This window comes from Ovis canadensis, chromosome 18, assembly GCF_042477335.2.
Source record: "Ovis canadensis isolate MfBH-ARS-UI-01 breed Bighorn chromosome 18, ARS-UI_OviCan_v2, whole genome shotgun sequence".
NCBI lineage: Eukaryota > Metazoa > Chordata > Mammalia > Artiodactyla > Bovidae > Ovis > Ovis canadensis.
Genome location: NC_091262.1, coordinates 44,874,773 through 44,889,277, shown reverse-complemented (window position 1 = coordinate 44,889,277; position 14,505 = coordinate 44,874,773). Strand labels below are relative to the sequence as shown.

General features: G+C 36.8%; 1 protein-coding gene across 3 annotated transcripts in view; it reads left to right on the top strand.

Annotated features, from left to right (window-relative positions):
• The window catches only part of NRG4 (neuregulin 4), a 101,845-nt gene that overhangs the window by 64,647 nt on the left and 22,693 nt on the right, over positions 1–14,505 (top strand). For all 3 annotated transcript variants that reach the window (XR_011250450.1, XR_011250451.1, XM_069560129.1), the window contains one exon: positions 11,025–11,174. Coding sequence is in view for 1 of the 3 variants with exons in the window: in XM_069560129.1 (XP_069416230.1) it covers positions 11,025–11,174 (150 nt within the window). In the remaining 2 variants the exon portion in view is untranslated. The remainder of the gene's footprint in view (positions 1–11,024; positions 11,175–14,505) is intronic.

The window sequence follows — 14,505 nt, the reverse complement described above, 5'->3', positions numbered from 1 at the left end:
TTTTACTAAACTCAATTTCAAAAAGGAATTTTCTGGTTTTATGAGTTGTTTTATTAATCACATAAAATTTTAGTTTTCTTAAGGTCAGTAGTTATGATAGACCAGTTCTTGGCCCTCTTTTTAGGTAAGACTTGTGGCTTTTCATCTGTAAATTTAGTAGAGGGTTATACTTCAAAGAAAGAAAGTTCAAAATGCTACTGTGATATTAATCAGAACGGTGTCTTCTTCACTTTGACTTTTGGCAGTGTACCACATGCTTTATTAAACATCAGGATTTAGATTGATCTTTAGAACACCTTTACAGAAAGGAAATCACAGCCTTGAAGCTGATGATAGAACAGTTGCAAAACTTCAAACAACTGCTTTATTTAGCTATACATTTTGTTGACACTTTTCATTTTAGTAACCTTATTTTTCATTAGTATTCTCAGCAGAAACAACTGATATATCTTTCTTGACCTCACCATGCTTAGAACAAAAACTTAAAAGGATAAATCTTCTTGAAACCTCACATTTTTCTAGATCACCTGCTTGTCAAACATGGCAGAATATGGTTTTGAAACAGTGCAAACATACCTGCCGTCTGAGGTCTCCATGTCTTCCACCAGCCTTTGTCTTACTCCTTTGTATCACTTGTCCAAGAGTAGAAACTATTCTTCAGAACTGACTCAGGTGTTCTAGGAAGCAGAGTGCCAATAAAAGACAACGAATATCCTCCTTTAAAGCACCTTCATTTTCTTCTTATTTGTTGCATTATGAAATTATATCAGACTGTGTATTTGCTTCTGAATTTTGGTTATCCTTTTAGATAGTGTCTTTTTAATCCACTACTTCCTTTGACAGGCCACTGAAAAATATCCCAATTTCTCATCAATAAGATTTCATTTTCAATATAGGAATACCATGCAAACTGGAAACTGTGACTTTTGTTCAGCTCTAATACTTAACTTCTTTTGTCAGGAAGTGAGCTGATGCTGGCTTCTCTTTGTCTTATTCCAAGTTGGGGCATGACATTTTCTCTGCATTAGAAGGTTGTTGAGACCTGAAGCCTGGGAAGGTAAGATGCCAGCATGAATACTGTCCATTTAGAACTGTGGTTTAATTGAGTGGTGATTTAAGAGGATGAGTCTTTCCAGTTGTCCCTGACCTTTCAGTTTTACCAATGTCTACGGTTAGGAGGTCCATTAATATAATTTGTTTTTGTATAAATTTTAAATGTAGTTTTATATTTACTGAAATTATTACTTAAAAGAAAGGAAGAACTGACATATACTGATTTTATATATAAATAAATCTTTGTATATACAAATATGTATATATATATTTATAGCAAGGATTATAGCAATATAGACTACAAAAATATATATATTTCCTGCTTATAGTTTTACTTTTCTTCCCTGATCGTTTAATATATATATATATATATACCTTGTCTTTCAAGAACATTTTTGGATTTCCTTTCTGATTTTTTTTTTTTTTTGAGGAAAGCAGAATATGGTGAGCAAAGAATTGAGATAATTTTTCTCACACAGAGAAAGACAATATTTGGGAAAAAAATTTTAATCACAAAATTTTGCCTAAAGTATTCTGGTTGAACCAAGCAGCATTCTGTGGCTGTCTCTCCCAAAAAGTCTTCATTGGAAAAGACTAGCCAATGCATGGGTTCAGTAATGAAGGTCCTGTTTTAAATTACTCTTGCTTACTCTTATCATTTGTTTACATGCTTCCTTCCTTCATGGTGCTTTAGCTTGTTTCAATAAGTAAAATGTTTAGAATTTTCACAGTGTTTTACTAAAGCAAAAAAAAATCATAATTTTTCACAATACTACTACCATACATGACAAATATTAGTTATTCTCTATGGAGAACATTTATCCATTTATATATAGATTAACTTCTATGCAGAGTACATCATGAGAAACGCTGGACTGGAAGAAACATAAGCTGGAATCAAGATTGCTGGGAGAAATATCAATAACCTCAGATATGCAGATGATACCACCCTTATGGCAGAAAGTGAAGAGGAGCTAAAAAGCCTCTTGATGAAAGTGAAAGAGGAGAGTGAAAAAGTTGGCTTAAAGCTCAACATTCAGAAAACGAAGATCATGGTATCCGGTCCCATCACGTCATGGGAAATAGATGGGGAAACAGTAGAAACAGTGTCAGACTTTATTTTTTTGGGCTCCAAAATCACTGCAGATGGTGACTGCAGCCATGAAATTAAAAGACGCTTACTCCTTGGAAGAAAAGTTATGACCAACCTAGATAGTGTATTCAAAAGCAGAGACATTACTTTGCCGACTAAGGTCCGTCTAGTCAAGGTTATGGTTTTTCCTGTGGTCATGCATGGATGTGAGAGTTGGACTGTGAAGAAGGCTGAGTGCCGAAGAATTGATGCTTTTGAACTGTGGTGTTGGAGAAGACTCTTGACAGTCCCTTGGACTGCAAGGAGATCCAACCGGTTCATTCTGAAGGAGATCAACCCTGGGATTTCTTTGGAAGGAATGATGCTAAAGCTGAAACTCCAGTACTTTGGCCACCTCATGGGAAGAGTTGACTCATTGGAAAAGACTCTGATGCTGGGAGGGATTGGGGGCAGGAGGAGAAGGGGACGACAGAGGATGAGATGGCTGGATGGTATCACAGACTCGATGGATGTGAGTCTGAGTGAACTCCAGGAGACGGTGATGAACAGGGAGGCCTGGCGTGCTGCGATTCATGGAGTCACAAAGTGTCAGACACGACTGAGCGACTGAACTGAACTGATAATCTGTAGTCCGTTTCAGCACATGAATTATCTGGTTAATGGTCCACCTTGGAAGAACCTAATAGATTTTGCTTTTTTATTGGACTTAGATTATACTTTACACTTTTGAAGTGCAATATTTATTGGTTTTTAAGGGTGCTAATATCATATAAATATTTTATTAAGCAAAACTTTTGCAAAGTTGAATATTAGCTAAGTGTCTCTTACTTAATGTTAAGAATCTATTAATGTTTAGTGAAATTACATTTATGGCATTAGCTAATAAAAGAATCAGTCTTCCCTAAATTCTTGACCTATAAAAATATAGTAGGAGTTCCATAGGATGTTGGCATGTTTTTGTATGGTTCTCTGGCTCTGGATCACTAAAGGGATTTAAGCTCATGTGCTTATTAGTTCATGGTTTTTTGAACACTCTAATAGTTTTATTTTATTTTGGATTTACTTTTGCCATTTTTCATGGGTTTCAGATTGAACTTTGATTGCTATAAAGTAGGAATCAAACTTGGAAGTCAATTTTAGCATATGCCAATATTATACTTTTTCTTTCCAGGATAGATTAGCCCAAGTCAAGTGGCATTGACATCAAGTCTCTACTTGGTTAGTGAACTCTTCTATAATTGTTTATTATTTCTGAAAACCTTTTAATTTTTTCTGGCTATAACTTTTCTTCAGTATTTATTCCATGTAGTCATACATGAGATGTAAACATGGTCTTTGTAAAGTAACTAATTTCAGTTTCACTTTTATAGTGTGTTTCCATATTCAAAGCACTTTTAGACATTACTTGTTTGATTCTGACAATAGGCCTATGAAATAGCTACAGCAGGTGTTATTTTGATTTTACAGTCTTACAGAGTTTGAGTGACTTGCTGAAGGTCACACCATCAAGTCATAAGAGTGGATCAAGAAATCAGGTTTTTCTAGCTCACAGTCCAATACTCTTTCTTAGAGCTATATGGCACTGTTTATTTACATGATTAAAACCTTGGTTCTAACAACTTACCTTGAATGCTGTGGAGTCTAATGAATTTATTTCATGTCCAGTGTACTAACATAGCTTCTGGGTTTAAGGAGAGATTGTTGGTGGTGTTCAGCTAGAAAACCAACACATGTGTCTTGGATTCTGAATTTTGAAATCTCTAGTACCTGTTCCAGCATTCATCTTTCAGTTCCAGGAAAATGTGCATAATCCTAGTACTTGGTATTTACCTCGGTAGATGGCACAACTGTTTGCTACTTGGCAGTCTGTGCAGAAATGATGTCCAAAAATAAATTAGCAAGGAAGTTACATAAAGACTGAAGGCTACTTAGTTCTACATGAAATGGTGGTACAAATGGCTCACCTTTCTATTTTGCTTCAACTGGTCCTACTATTTCATTATCTGTCTAAATCTTAATTCACCTCCCCTGCCTTTTTTTTTTTTGAAAGTCGCTCAGTCATGTATGACTCTTTGTGACCCCATGGACTGTAGCCCACCTGGCTTCTCTGTCCATGGAATTCTCCAGGCCAGAATACAGGAGTGGGTAACCTTTCTCCAGTGCATCTTCCCAACCCAGGGACTGAACCCAGGTCTCCTGCATTGTAGGCAAATTCTTTACCAGCTGAGCCACCAGGGAAGCTCTAATTCACCCTTATTTATTTATCCTTAAAGGAGCTGACTTTGCCTGAAGTTTGATATTTGTATCATAACTGGGTCATAACATTTTCACAAATGAGCTCAAGCTTTAAAAGCAGGATCCTCACATCCTGGGCCATAAATCTAGCCTTGGTAAATTCAAAAAATTGAAATCGTTCCAATCATCTTTTCTGACCACAATGCAGTAAGATTAGATCTCAATTACAGGGAAAAAAACTATTAAAAATTCCAACATATGGAGGCTAAACAACATGCTTCTGAATAACCATAAAATCATAGAAGAAATCAAAATATACATAGAAACAAATGAAAATGAAAACACAATAACCCAAAACCTATGGGACACTATAAAAGCAGTGCTGAAGGGAAAGTTCATAGCAATACAGGCTTACCTCAAGAAGCAAGAAAAAAGTCAAATAAATAAAAGCACCTAAAGCAACTAGAAAAGGAAGAAATGAAGAACCCCAGGGTTAGTAGAAGGAAAGAAATCTTAAAAATTAGAGCAGAAATAAATGCAAAAGAAACAAAAGAGACCATAGCAAAAATCAACAAAGCCAAAAGCTGGTTCTTTGAGAAGATAAATAAAATTGACAAACCATTAGCTAGACTCAACAAGAAACAAAGGGAGAAGAATCAAATCAACAAAATTACAAATGAAAATGGAGAAATCACAACAGACAACACAGAAATACAAAGGGTCATAACAGCCTACTATCAGCAACGATATGCCAATAAAATGGACAACTTGGAAGAAATGGACAAATTCTTAGAAAAGTATAACTTTTCAAAACTGAACCAGGAAGAAATAGAAGATCTTAATAGACCCATCACAAGCATGGAAATCAAAACTGTAATCAGAAATCTTCCAGCAAACAAAAGCCCAGGACCAGACAGCTTCACAGCTGAATTCTACCAAAAATTTAGAGAAAAGCTAACACCTGTCTTACTCAAACTCTTCCAGAAGAAGGTAAACTTCCAAACTCATTCTATGAGGCCACCATCACCCTAGTACCAAAACCTGACTAAAATGCCACAAAAAAAGAAACTACAGGCCAATATCACTGATGAACATGGATGGAAAAATCCTTAACAAAATTCTAGCAAACAGAATCCAACAACATATTAAAAAGATTGTATATCATGACCAAGTGGGCTTTATCCCAGGAATGCAAGGATTCTTTAATATCCACAAATCAATCAATGTAATACTCCACATTAACAAATTGAAAGATAAAAACCATATGATTATCTCAATAGATGCAGAAAAAGCCTTGGACAAAATTCCATATCCATTTATGATAAAAACTCTCAAGAAAGCAGAAACAGAAAGAACATACCTCCACATAATAAAAGCTATATATGACAAACCCACAGCAAACATTATCCTCAATGGTGAAAAATTGAAAACATTTCCCCTAAAGTCAGGAATAAGGCAAGGGCGCCCACTCTCACCATTACTATTTAACATAGTTTTGGAAGTTTTGGCCACAGCAACCAGAGCAGAAAAAGAAATAAAAGGAATCCAGAATGTAAAAGAAGTAAAACTCTCACTGTTGGCAGATGACATGATCCTCTACATAGAAAACCCTAAAGACTCCACCAGAAAATTACTAGAGCTAATCAATGAATATAGTAAAGTTGCAGGATATAAAATTAACACACAGAGATCTCTTGCATTCCTATACACTAACAATGAGAAAACAGATAAATTAAGGAAACAATTCCATTCACCATTGCAATGAAAAGAATAAAATACTTAGGATTATATCTACCTAAAGAAACAAAAGACCTATATATAGAAAACTATAAAACACTGATGAAAAGAAATCAAAGGGGACACAAATAGATGGAGAAATATACCATGTTCATGGATTGGAAGAATCAATATAGTGAAAATGAGTATACTACCCAGGCAATCTATAGATTCAATACAATCCCTATGAAGCTACCCAATGGTATTTTTCACAGAACTAGAACAAATAATTTCACAATTTGTATGGAAATACAACAAACCTCGAATAGCCAAAGCAATCTTGAGAAAGAAGAATGGAACTAGAGGAATCAACCTGCCTGACTCAGGCTCTACTACAAAGCTACAGTCATCAAGACAGTATGGTACTAGCACAAAGACAGAAATATAGATCAATGGAACAAAATAGAAAGCCCAGAGATAAATCCACCCCTATGGACACCTTATCTTTGACAAAGGAGGCAGGGATATACAATGGAGAAAAGACAATCTCTAACAAGTGGTGCTGAGAAAACTGGCCAACCACTTGTAAAAGAATGAAACTAGAACACTTTCTAAACCATACACAAAAGTAAACTCAAAATGGATTAAAGATCTAAACGTAAGACCAGAAACTATAAAACTCCTAGAGGAAAACATAGGCAAAACACTCTCTGACATTAATCACAGCAGGATCCTCTATAACCCACCTCCCAGAGTAATAGAAATAAAAGCAAAAATAACAAATGGGATCTGATTTAACTTAAAAGCTTTTGCACAACGAAGGAAACTATAACCAAAGTGAATAGACAGCCTTCAGAATGGAAGAAAATAATAGCAAACAAAGCAACTGACAAAGAATTAATCTCAAAAATATACAAGCAACTCCTGAAGCTCAATTCCAGAAAAATAAATGACCCAGTCAAAAAATGGGCCAAAGAGCTAAACAGACAGTTCTCCAAAGAAGACATACAGATGGCTAACAAACACATGAAAAGATGCTCAACATCACTCATTATCAGAGAAATGCAAATCAAAACCACAATCAGGTACCATCTCATACCAGTCAGAATGGCTGCAATCCAAAAATCTACAAACAATAAATGCTAGAGAGGGTGTGGAGAAAAGGGAACACTTTTACATTGTTGGTGGGAATCAAACTAGTACAGCCACTATGGAGAACAGTGCAGAGATTCCTTAAAAAACTGGAAATAGAACTGCCATTATGACCCAGCAATCCCACTGCTGCACGTACACACCGAGGAAACCAGGAGTGAAAGAGACACATGGACCCCAGTGCTCATCGCAGCCCTGTTTATAATAGCCAGGACATGGAAGCAACCTTGACGTCCATCAACAGATGAATGGATAAGAAAGCTGTGGTATATATACACAATGGAGTATTACTCAGCCATTAAAAAGAATACATTTGAATCAGTTCTAATGAGGTGGATGAAACTGGAGCCTATTATACAGAGTGAAGTAAGCCAGAAAGAAAAACACCAATACAGAATACTAACACATATATATGGAATTTAGAAAGATGTTAATGATAACCCTACATGCAAGACGGCAAAAGAGACACAGATGTATAGAACAGTCTTTTGGACTCTGGGAGATGGCGAGAGTGGGATGATCTGAGAGAAGAGCATTGAAACATGTATATTATCATATATGAAACAGATTGCCAGTCCAGATTCAATGCATGAGACAGGGTGCTCAGGGCCAGTGCCCTGGGGTGCCCCAGAGGGATGGGATGGGGAGGGAGGTGGGAGGGGGGTTCAGGATGGGGAGCACGTGTAAACCCATGGCTGATTCATATCAACGTATGACAAAGACCACTACAATATTGTAAATTAATTAGCTTCCAACTAAAATAAATAAATTAAAATTATAAAAGTGGTATCCTTGTACATACTCATTGGTAGGCTATGTTTATTTTTTGTAAATATATCTGAAAATTTCAAGTTAATTTTTAGGTTAGTCATTTCTACTTCTTGGATAACAACATAATATTTAAATTTCTCTTTGTTTTTCCTCTAAATTCTGATATGACTAGCTAAATAACAAAAAGATGTATTTTTTCTTGACTTTATTTAAAGATACCATCTTGTGATTTTCTCACAAGAGCATGTGTTTGTTTGGCCGTGCTGTAAGACAGTGGACAGCACTCTAGTGTTGATTGGTTTCCTTTATATGCCTTTTTTTGGTCTGTTGGTGTATAACCTCACCTGACCACTCAGTTTATATTTATACCATTCTCTTGACTCCATCCAACTCCTATGATGTAACTAACATATAGTTAGTTACATCAGCTAGTTTGCCATCTTGCTTGAAGTTCTATCCTACCTAAACTTGGACCAGCCTTAAGAAATTTGAGTAATGAGTTTATAGTTTAAAAAAAAAAATCTTCCTCATAAAGAATTCAGTTCAGTTTAGTTGCTCAGTCATGTCCGACTCTTTGCGACCCCATGAACCGCAGCACACCAGGCCTCTTTGTCCATCACCAACTCCCGGAGTCCACCCAAACTCATGTCCATTGAGTCAGTGATGCCATCCAACCATCTCATCCTCTGTCACCCTCTTCTCCGCCTGCCCTCAATCTTTCCCAGCAGCAGGGTCTTTTCAGATGAGTCAGCTCTTCACATCAGGTCGCCAAAGTATTGGAGTTTCAGCTTCAACATCAGATCCTCCAATGAACACCCAGGACTGGTCTCCTTTAGGATGCACTGGTTGGATCTCCTTGCAGTCCAAGGGACTCTCAAGAGTCTTCTCCAACATCACAGTTCAAAAGCATCAATTCTTCAGCACTCAGCTTTCTTTATAGTCCAACTCTCACATCCATACATGACTACTGGAAAAACCATAGTTTTGACTTGACTAGACGGACCTTTTGGCAAAGTAATGTCTTTGCTTTTTAATATACTGTCTAAATTGGTCATAACTTTCCTTCCAAGGAAAAAGCGTCTTTTAATTTCATGGTGGCAGTCACCATTTGCAGTGATTTTGGAGCCCAGAAAATGAAGTCTCTTGCTGTTTCCATTGTTTCTCCATTATTTGCCATGGAGTGATGGGACAGGATCCCAAGATCTTTGTTTTTTGAATATTGAGTTTTAAGCCAACTTTTTCATTCTCCTCTTTCACTTTCATCAAGAGGCTCTTTAGTTCCTCTTCACTTTCCTACATAAGGGTGGTGTCATCTGTGTATCTGAGGTAATTGATATTTCTCCCAGCAATCTTGGTTCCAGCTTGTGCTTCATCCAGCCTGGTATTTCACACAATGTACTCTGCATATAAGTTAAATTAGCAGGGTGACAGTATACAGCCTTGATGTACTCCTTTTCCAATTTGGAACCATTCTGTTGTTCCATGTCCAGTTCTAACCATTGCTTCTTGAACCGCATACAGATTTCTCAGGACGCAGGTGACTTGATCTATGGGGAAAATAAGTATTTTTTATTTAGACTTTAAGTAATTGTGCTTTCTAAAGTATTTTACTTCCATTTCAGTTTGCCACTCATATTCTGTCCTTTCTCTTCCTCTCTGTGTCTCCTCAACTCCATGTTTACAGTAGTTTGAGAGAATGGGAATTGCTGCGTTGGTCAAACTAACACCCCCTCTAGTGGAAGCTCTAACCAATAACACCACTTTCTCACTATCAGTAGGACTTGAGGTTCATAAAACATCTTTCATATGCTCATTTAAGTAAAATTGATACCTGTGCTTTAACTTGATATTCTTTTCTCTTATTTATTTGTATACTGCTTTAGCCTATCACATTAGTTGCCAAGCTTTGTTAGTAATTAGTTCACATGTAACTTTCTGCGCCTGCATCCTTATTAGTCTAGAATGGGAGAAAAGAAGGTAACATTTATAAATAGTTTCTAAACTGGAAAGAGGTGGGGAGGAGAATTAATTAAATAGAACAAATATTTCTGGTTTTGGTAATGCTACCTTGAAGAATATATACACACACATACTTTTTTACACAAAATTTTTGCTAAGTATAGTTTACTGTTTAACTTTGTGGGTTGCTTTATAAATAAACATTAGTATATATTAAAATACTATTATTTATCTTAACTGCAAATATGAAATAATTAAATTGATCTGGTGCCAAACTCACTAATTCATATCAATTTTTATGTTTTATAATCTTTGAACATACTAACAGGGAGAAAGCAACTGGTTAATATTACCAAAGATTATGGATTTCTGTCACATAGTTTTAAAGAGCTGAAAGTAAATGGGCTTAAAATATTTGGCTGGCAAATGAAAATATCACAAAATTTCTAGAAAAGCAAAGTGATAATATAAGGAATAGAACTACCAGATACTAAAACATAAAGTAACAGTATTGAAGCAGTAAGGTAGAAGCCCAAGATTAGATGTATAAATCACTGAAGAGTAAAGAACTGTTGTCACTTATACAAACTTGACATATATTAAAGGAGGCACTGTTAAACAGCAGGGAAGAGAATGATTATTTAATAAATGGGGTTGGAATAGCTATTTAGCATTGTCAAGGAAAAATACACTTAGAATCACATCTACACCAGAGATAACAAAATAAATTTCAGATGAACCTAAAGTGTGGACAATTACATATTGAAAATATGGAAGATAAAAGGACTGCATATTCTATAACTTCTCTGGAGTTTCTAAGCAGTTTGAAAACTGGAAAAGGAAGAGAGTAAAGATCAGACTGCAGATGCTAATTTGTTTTATTATAACTGTAGCTCTGTGAGCATCATAGTATAGCATTCCTAGTCTATGTTCAGAATCTGAAAATTGGTCTTTTTTTTTTCATACCAGCTGGAAAACTTATGCTTCCTATATTAGTTAATGGAACAGAGAATGCAACTCTGTATCTAACATTTTTTTTCCATAGATGCATTGAAAATTATACAGGAGCTCGTTGTGAAGAGGTTTTTCTCCCAAGCTCCAGTATCCAAACTAAAAGTGACCTGTTCACAGCTTTCGTGGCATTGACTGTTCTTCTAGGAACTCTTATCCTTGGAGCCCTCTACTTCCTCTGCAGGTAACCAAAATAGAAACATGCTTTTGAAAAGAAAAAAGTAATACATAGTAGTTATTGTTTGACTAAATAATCAATATGCCCTTTAGCTCTAGATTATTTTTCCAGATCATGTTTTCTGTTTAAGAGTTATTTCTCTAATGCATTTATTGTTACTAAATTGTATCTTTTATTTATTTTTGTTATTAAATTAATGTCATTTTTGAAAGGATCTTTTTTTTTTTTGAAAGGATCTTATTCTTTGTTACTATCATCATTACCTTAACTTTTCTAAACTAGTAAGGTAGACCCACATTCACTAAAGTCATCATGCCAAAAACACCTAAATATTTGGAGTAAGTCTATTTAAAGTAGACTTTGAATGTGAAAGAAAGCAATGATTTATTAGTTACCCAAGTACCCATCAACAAAAGAATGGACACCAAGTTGTGATATATTGCTATTAAAGGGTAATATATAAGCTGAAATGAATCACAGTTACACAAACTGTGATTCTGAAAGCTCAGCTTCTCTGTACATCAGTGCCGAATTGAATCTTGGAGACAGTTTTGGGTAAGGTAAAAAGGATGGCTTTATTACTTTACCAGGCAAAGGAGGACACAGTGGACTTTGGCCTCGAAAACTGTGTGTCCCAGCTTGGAGAGGATAGTTAGAAGTTTTCTAGTAATGATTTTAAAAGGGTGTGATCAGCTTGTGGACATTCTTCTGATGGGTTGGTGGTAAGATAAGTAGGAGTCCACATCATCAACCTTTAGGTTCCAGCTGATCTGGATCTACATGCTTGTGGATAGCATACCATCTAACTTTCTCCCACCTGGAGAGGGTTTCAGTATCTGCAAAACAGCTCAAAGATATTGTGTGTTTCCGTTGATGCAGAACCAGGACCTTGCCCCAAGGCTGCACTACTGTTTCTCTTGACTGTTTGTTTCTTCCTGGTCTAGCATTCCCTCCCTTCCCTAATTAACAGCTGCTTGAGTCTGCCCATTAGAACTCAGGAAAAGTGATAGAGGCTGGAAAAAAGGCTATTTCCTGTAATCAAAGAAATGAGAGACACAGAAAGGCTTTGTGCCTTTCTGCCCAGGAGCCCCAGAGGACCCTGCTTGATATCAAGTGCTTGGGTAAATCTTAGAAACATAATTTTATGTGAAAGAAGCAAGTCACCTAAGAAAATATAACAATATGATCCCACTCATGAAAAATTTAAAACGAGACAAAACTAAATAATGTATTGATTAGGGTGATATATATGATTGGTTCAAGTAAGAGACTGGTTAGCACAAAATACAGAATGATGGTTACTTGTGGTGGGAAGAGAAAGGGAAGCACTCCAAGAAGGCATAGAATGTTAATAGCCTGTTTCTAATCTTGTGCTTGGAAACGAACAGAGATCATTCTGTCATTTTTGAGATTGCATCCAAGTACTGCATTTCGGACTCTTGTTGACCATGATGGCTACTCCATTTCTTCTGAGGGATTCCTGCCCACAGTAAGAGATATAATGGTCATCTGAGTTAAATTCACTCATTCCAGTCCATTTTAGTTCGCTGATTCCTAGAATGTCAACGTTCACCCTTGCCATCTCCTGTTTGACCACTTGCAATTTGCCTTGATTCATGGACCTGACATTCCAGGTTCCTATGCAATATTGCTCTTTACAGCATCGGACCTTGCTTCTATCACCAGTCACATCCACAGCTGGGTATTGTTTTTGCTTTGGCTCCATCCCTTCATTCTTTCTGGAGTTATTTCTCCACTGATCTCCAGTAGCATGTTGGGCACCTACTGACCTGGGGAGTTCCTCTTTCAGTATCCTACCATTTTGCCTTTTCATACTGTTCATGGGGTTCTCAAGGCAAGAATACTGAAGTGGTTTGCCATTCCCTTCTCCAGTGGACCACATTCTGTCAGACATTCAATATCACAGTAATCCAAGTCTATGCCCCAACCAGTAACACTGAAGAAGCTGAAGTTGAACGACTCTATGAAGACCTACAAGACCTTTTAGAACTAACACCCGAAACAGATGTCCTTTTCATTATAGGGGACTGGAATGCAAAAGTAGGAAGACAAGAAACACCTGGAGTAACAGGCAAATTTGACCTTGGAATGCGGAATGAAGCAGGGCAAAGACTAATAGAGTTTGCCAAGAAAATGCACTGGTCATAGCAAACACCCTCTTCCAACAACACAAGAGAAGACTCTACACATGGACATCACCAGATGGTCAACACTGAAATCTGATTGATTATATTCTTTGCAGCCAAAGATGGAGAAGCTCTATACAGTCAGCAAAAACAAGATCGGGAGCTGACTGTGGCTCAGATCATGAACTCCTTATTACCAAATTCAGACTTAAATTGAAGAAAGTAGGGAAAACTGCTAGACCGTTCAGGTCTGACCTAAATCAAATCCCTTATGATTATACAGTGGAAGTGAGAAATAGATTTAAGGGCCTAAATCTGATAGAGAGAGTGCCTGATAAACTATGGAATGAGGTTCGTGACATTGTATAGGAGACAGGGATCAAGACCATCCCCATGGAAAAGAAATGCAAAAAAGAAAAATGGCTGTCTGGGGAGGCCTTACAAATAGCTGTGAAAAGAAGAGAGGCGAAAAACAAAGGAGAAAAGGAAAGATATAAGCATCTGAATGCAGAATTCCAAAGAATACCAAGAAGAGATAAGAAAGCCTTCTTCAGCGATCAATGCAAAGAAATAGAGGAAAAGAACAGAATGGGAAAGACTAGAGATCTCTTCAAGAAAATTAGAGATACCAAGGGAACTTTTCCTGCAAAGATGGGCTCGATAAAGGACAGAAATTGTATGGACCTAACAGAAGCAGAAGATATTAAGAAGAGGTGGAAAGAATACACAGAAGAACTGTACAAAAAAGATCTTCACGACCCGGATAATCATGATGATGTGATCACTAATCTAGAGCCAGACATCTTGGAATGTGAAGTCAAGTGGGCCTTAGAAAGCATCACTATGAACAAAGCTAGTGGAGATGATGGAATTCCAGTTGAGCTATTTCAAATCCTGAAAGATGATGCTGTGAAAGTGCTGCACTGAATATGCCAGCAAATTTGGAAAACTCAGCAGTGGGCACAGGACTGGAAAAGGTCCATTTTCATTCCAATCCCAAAGAAAGGCAATGCCAAAGAATGTTCAAACTACCGCACAATTACACTCATCTCACATGCTAGTAAAGTAATGCTCAAAATTCTCCAAGCCAGGCTTCAGCTTGAACCGAGAACCGAGACCGTGAACCGAGAACTTCCAGATGTTCAAGCTGGTTTTAGAAAAGGCAAAGGAACCAGAGATCAAATTGCCAA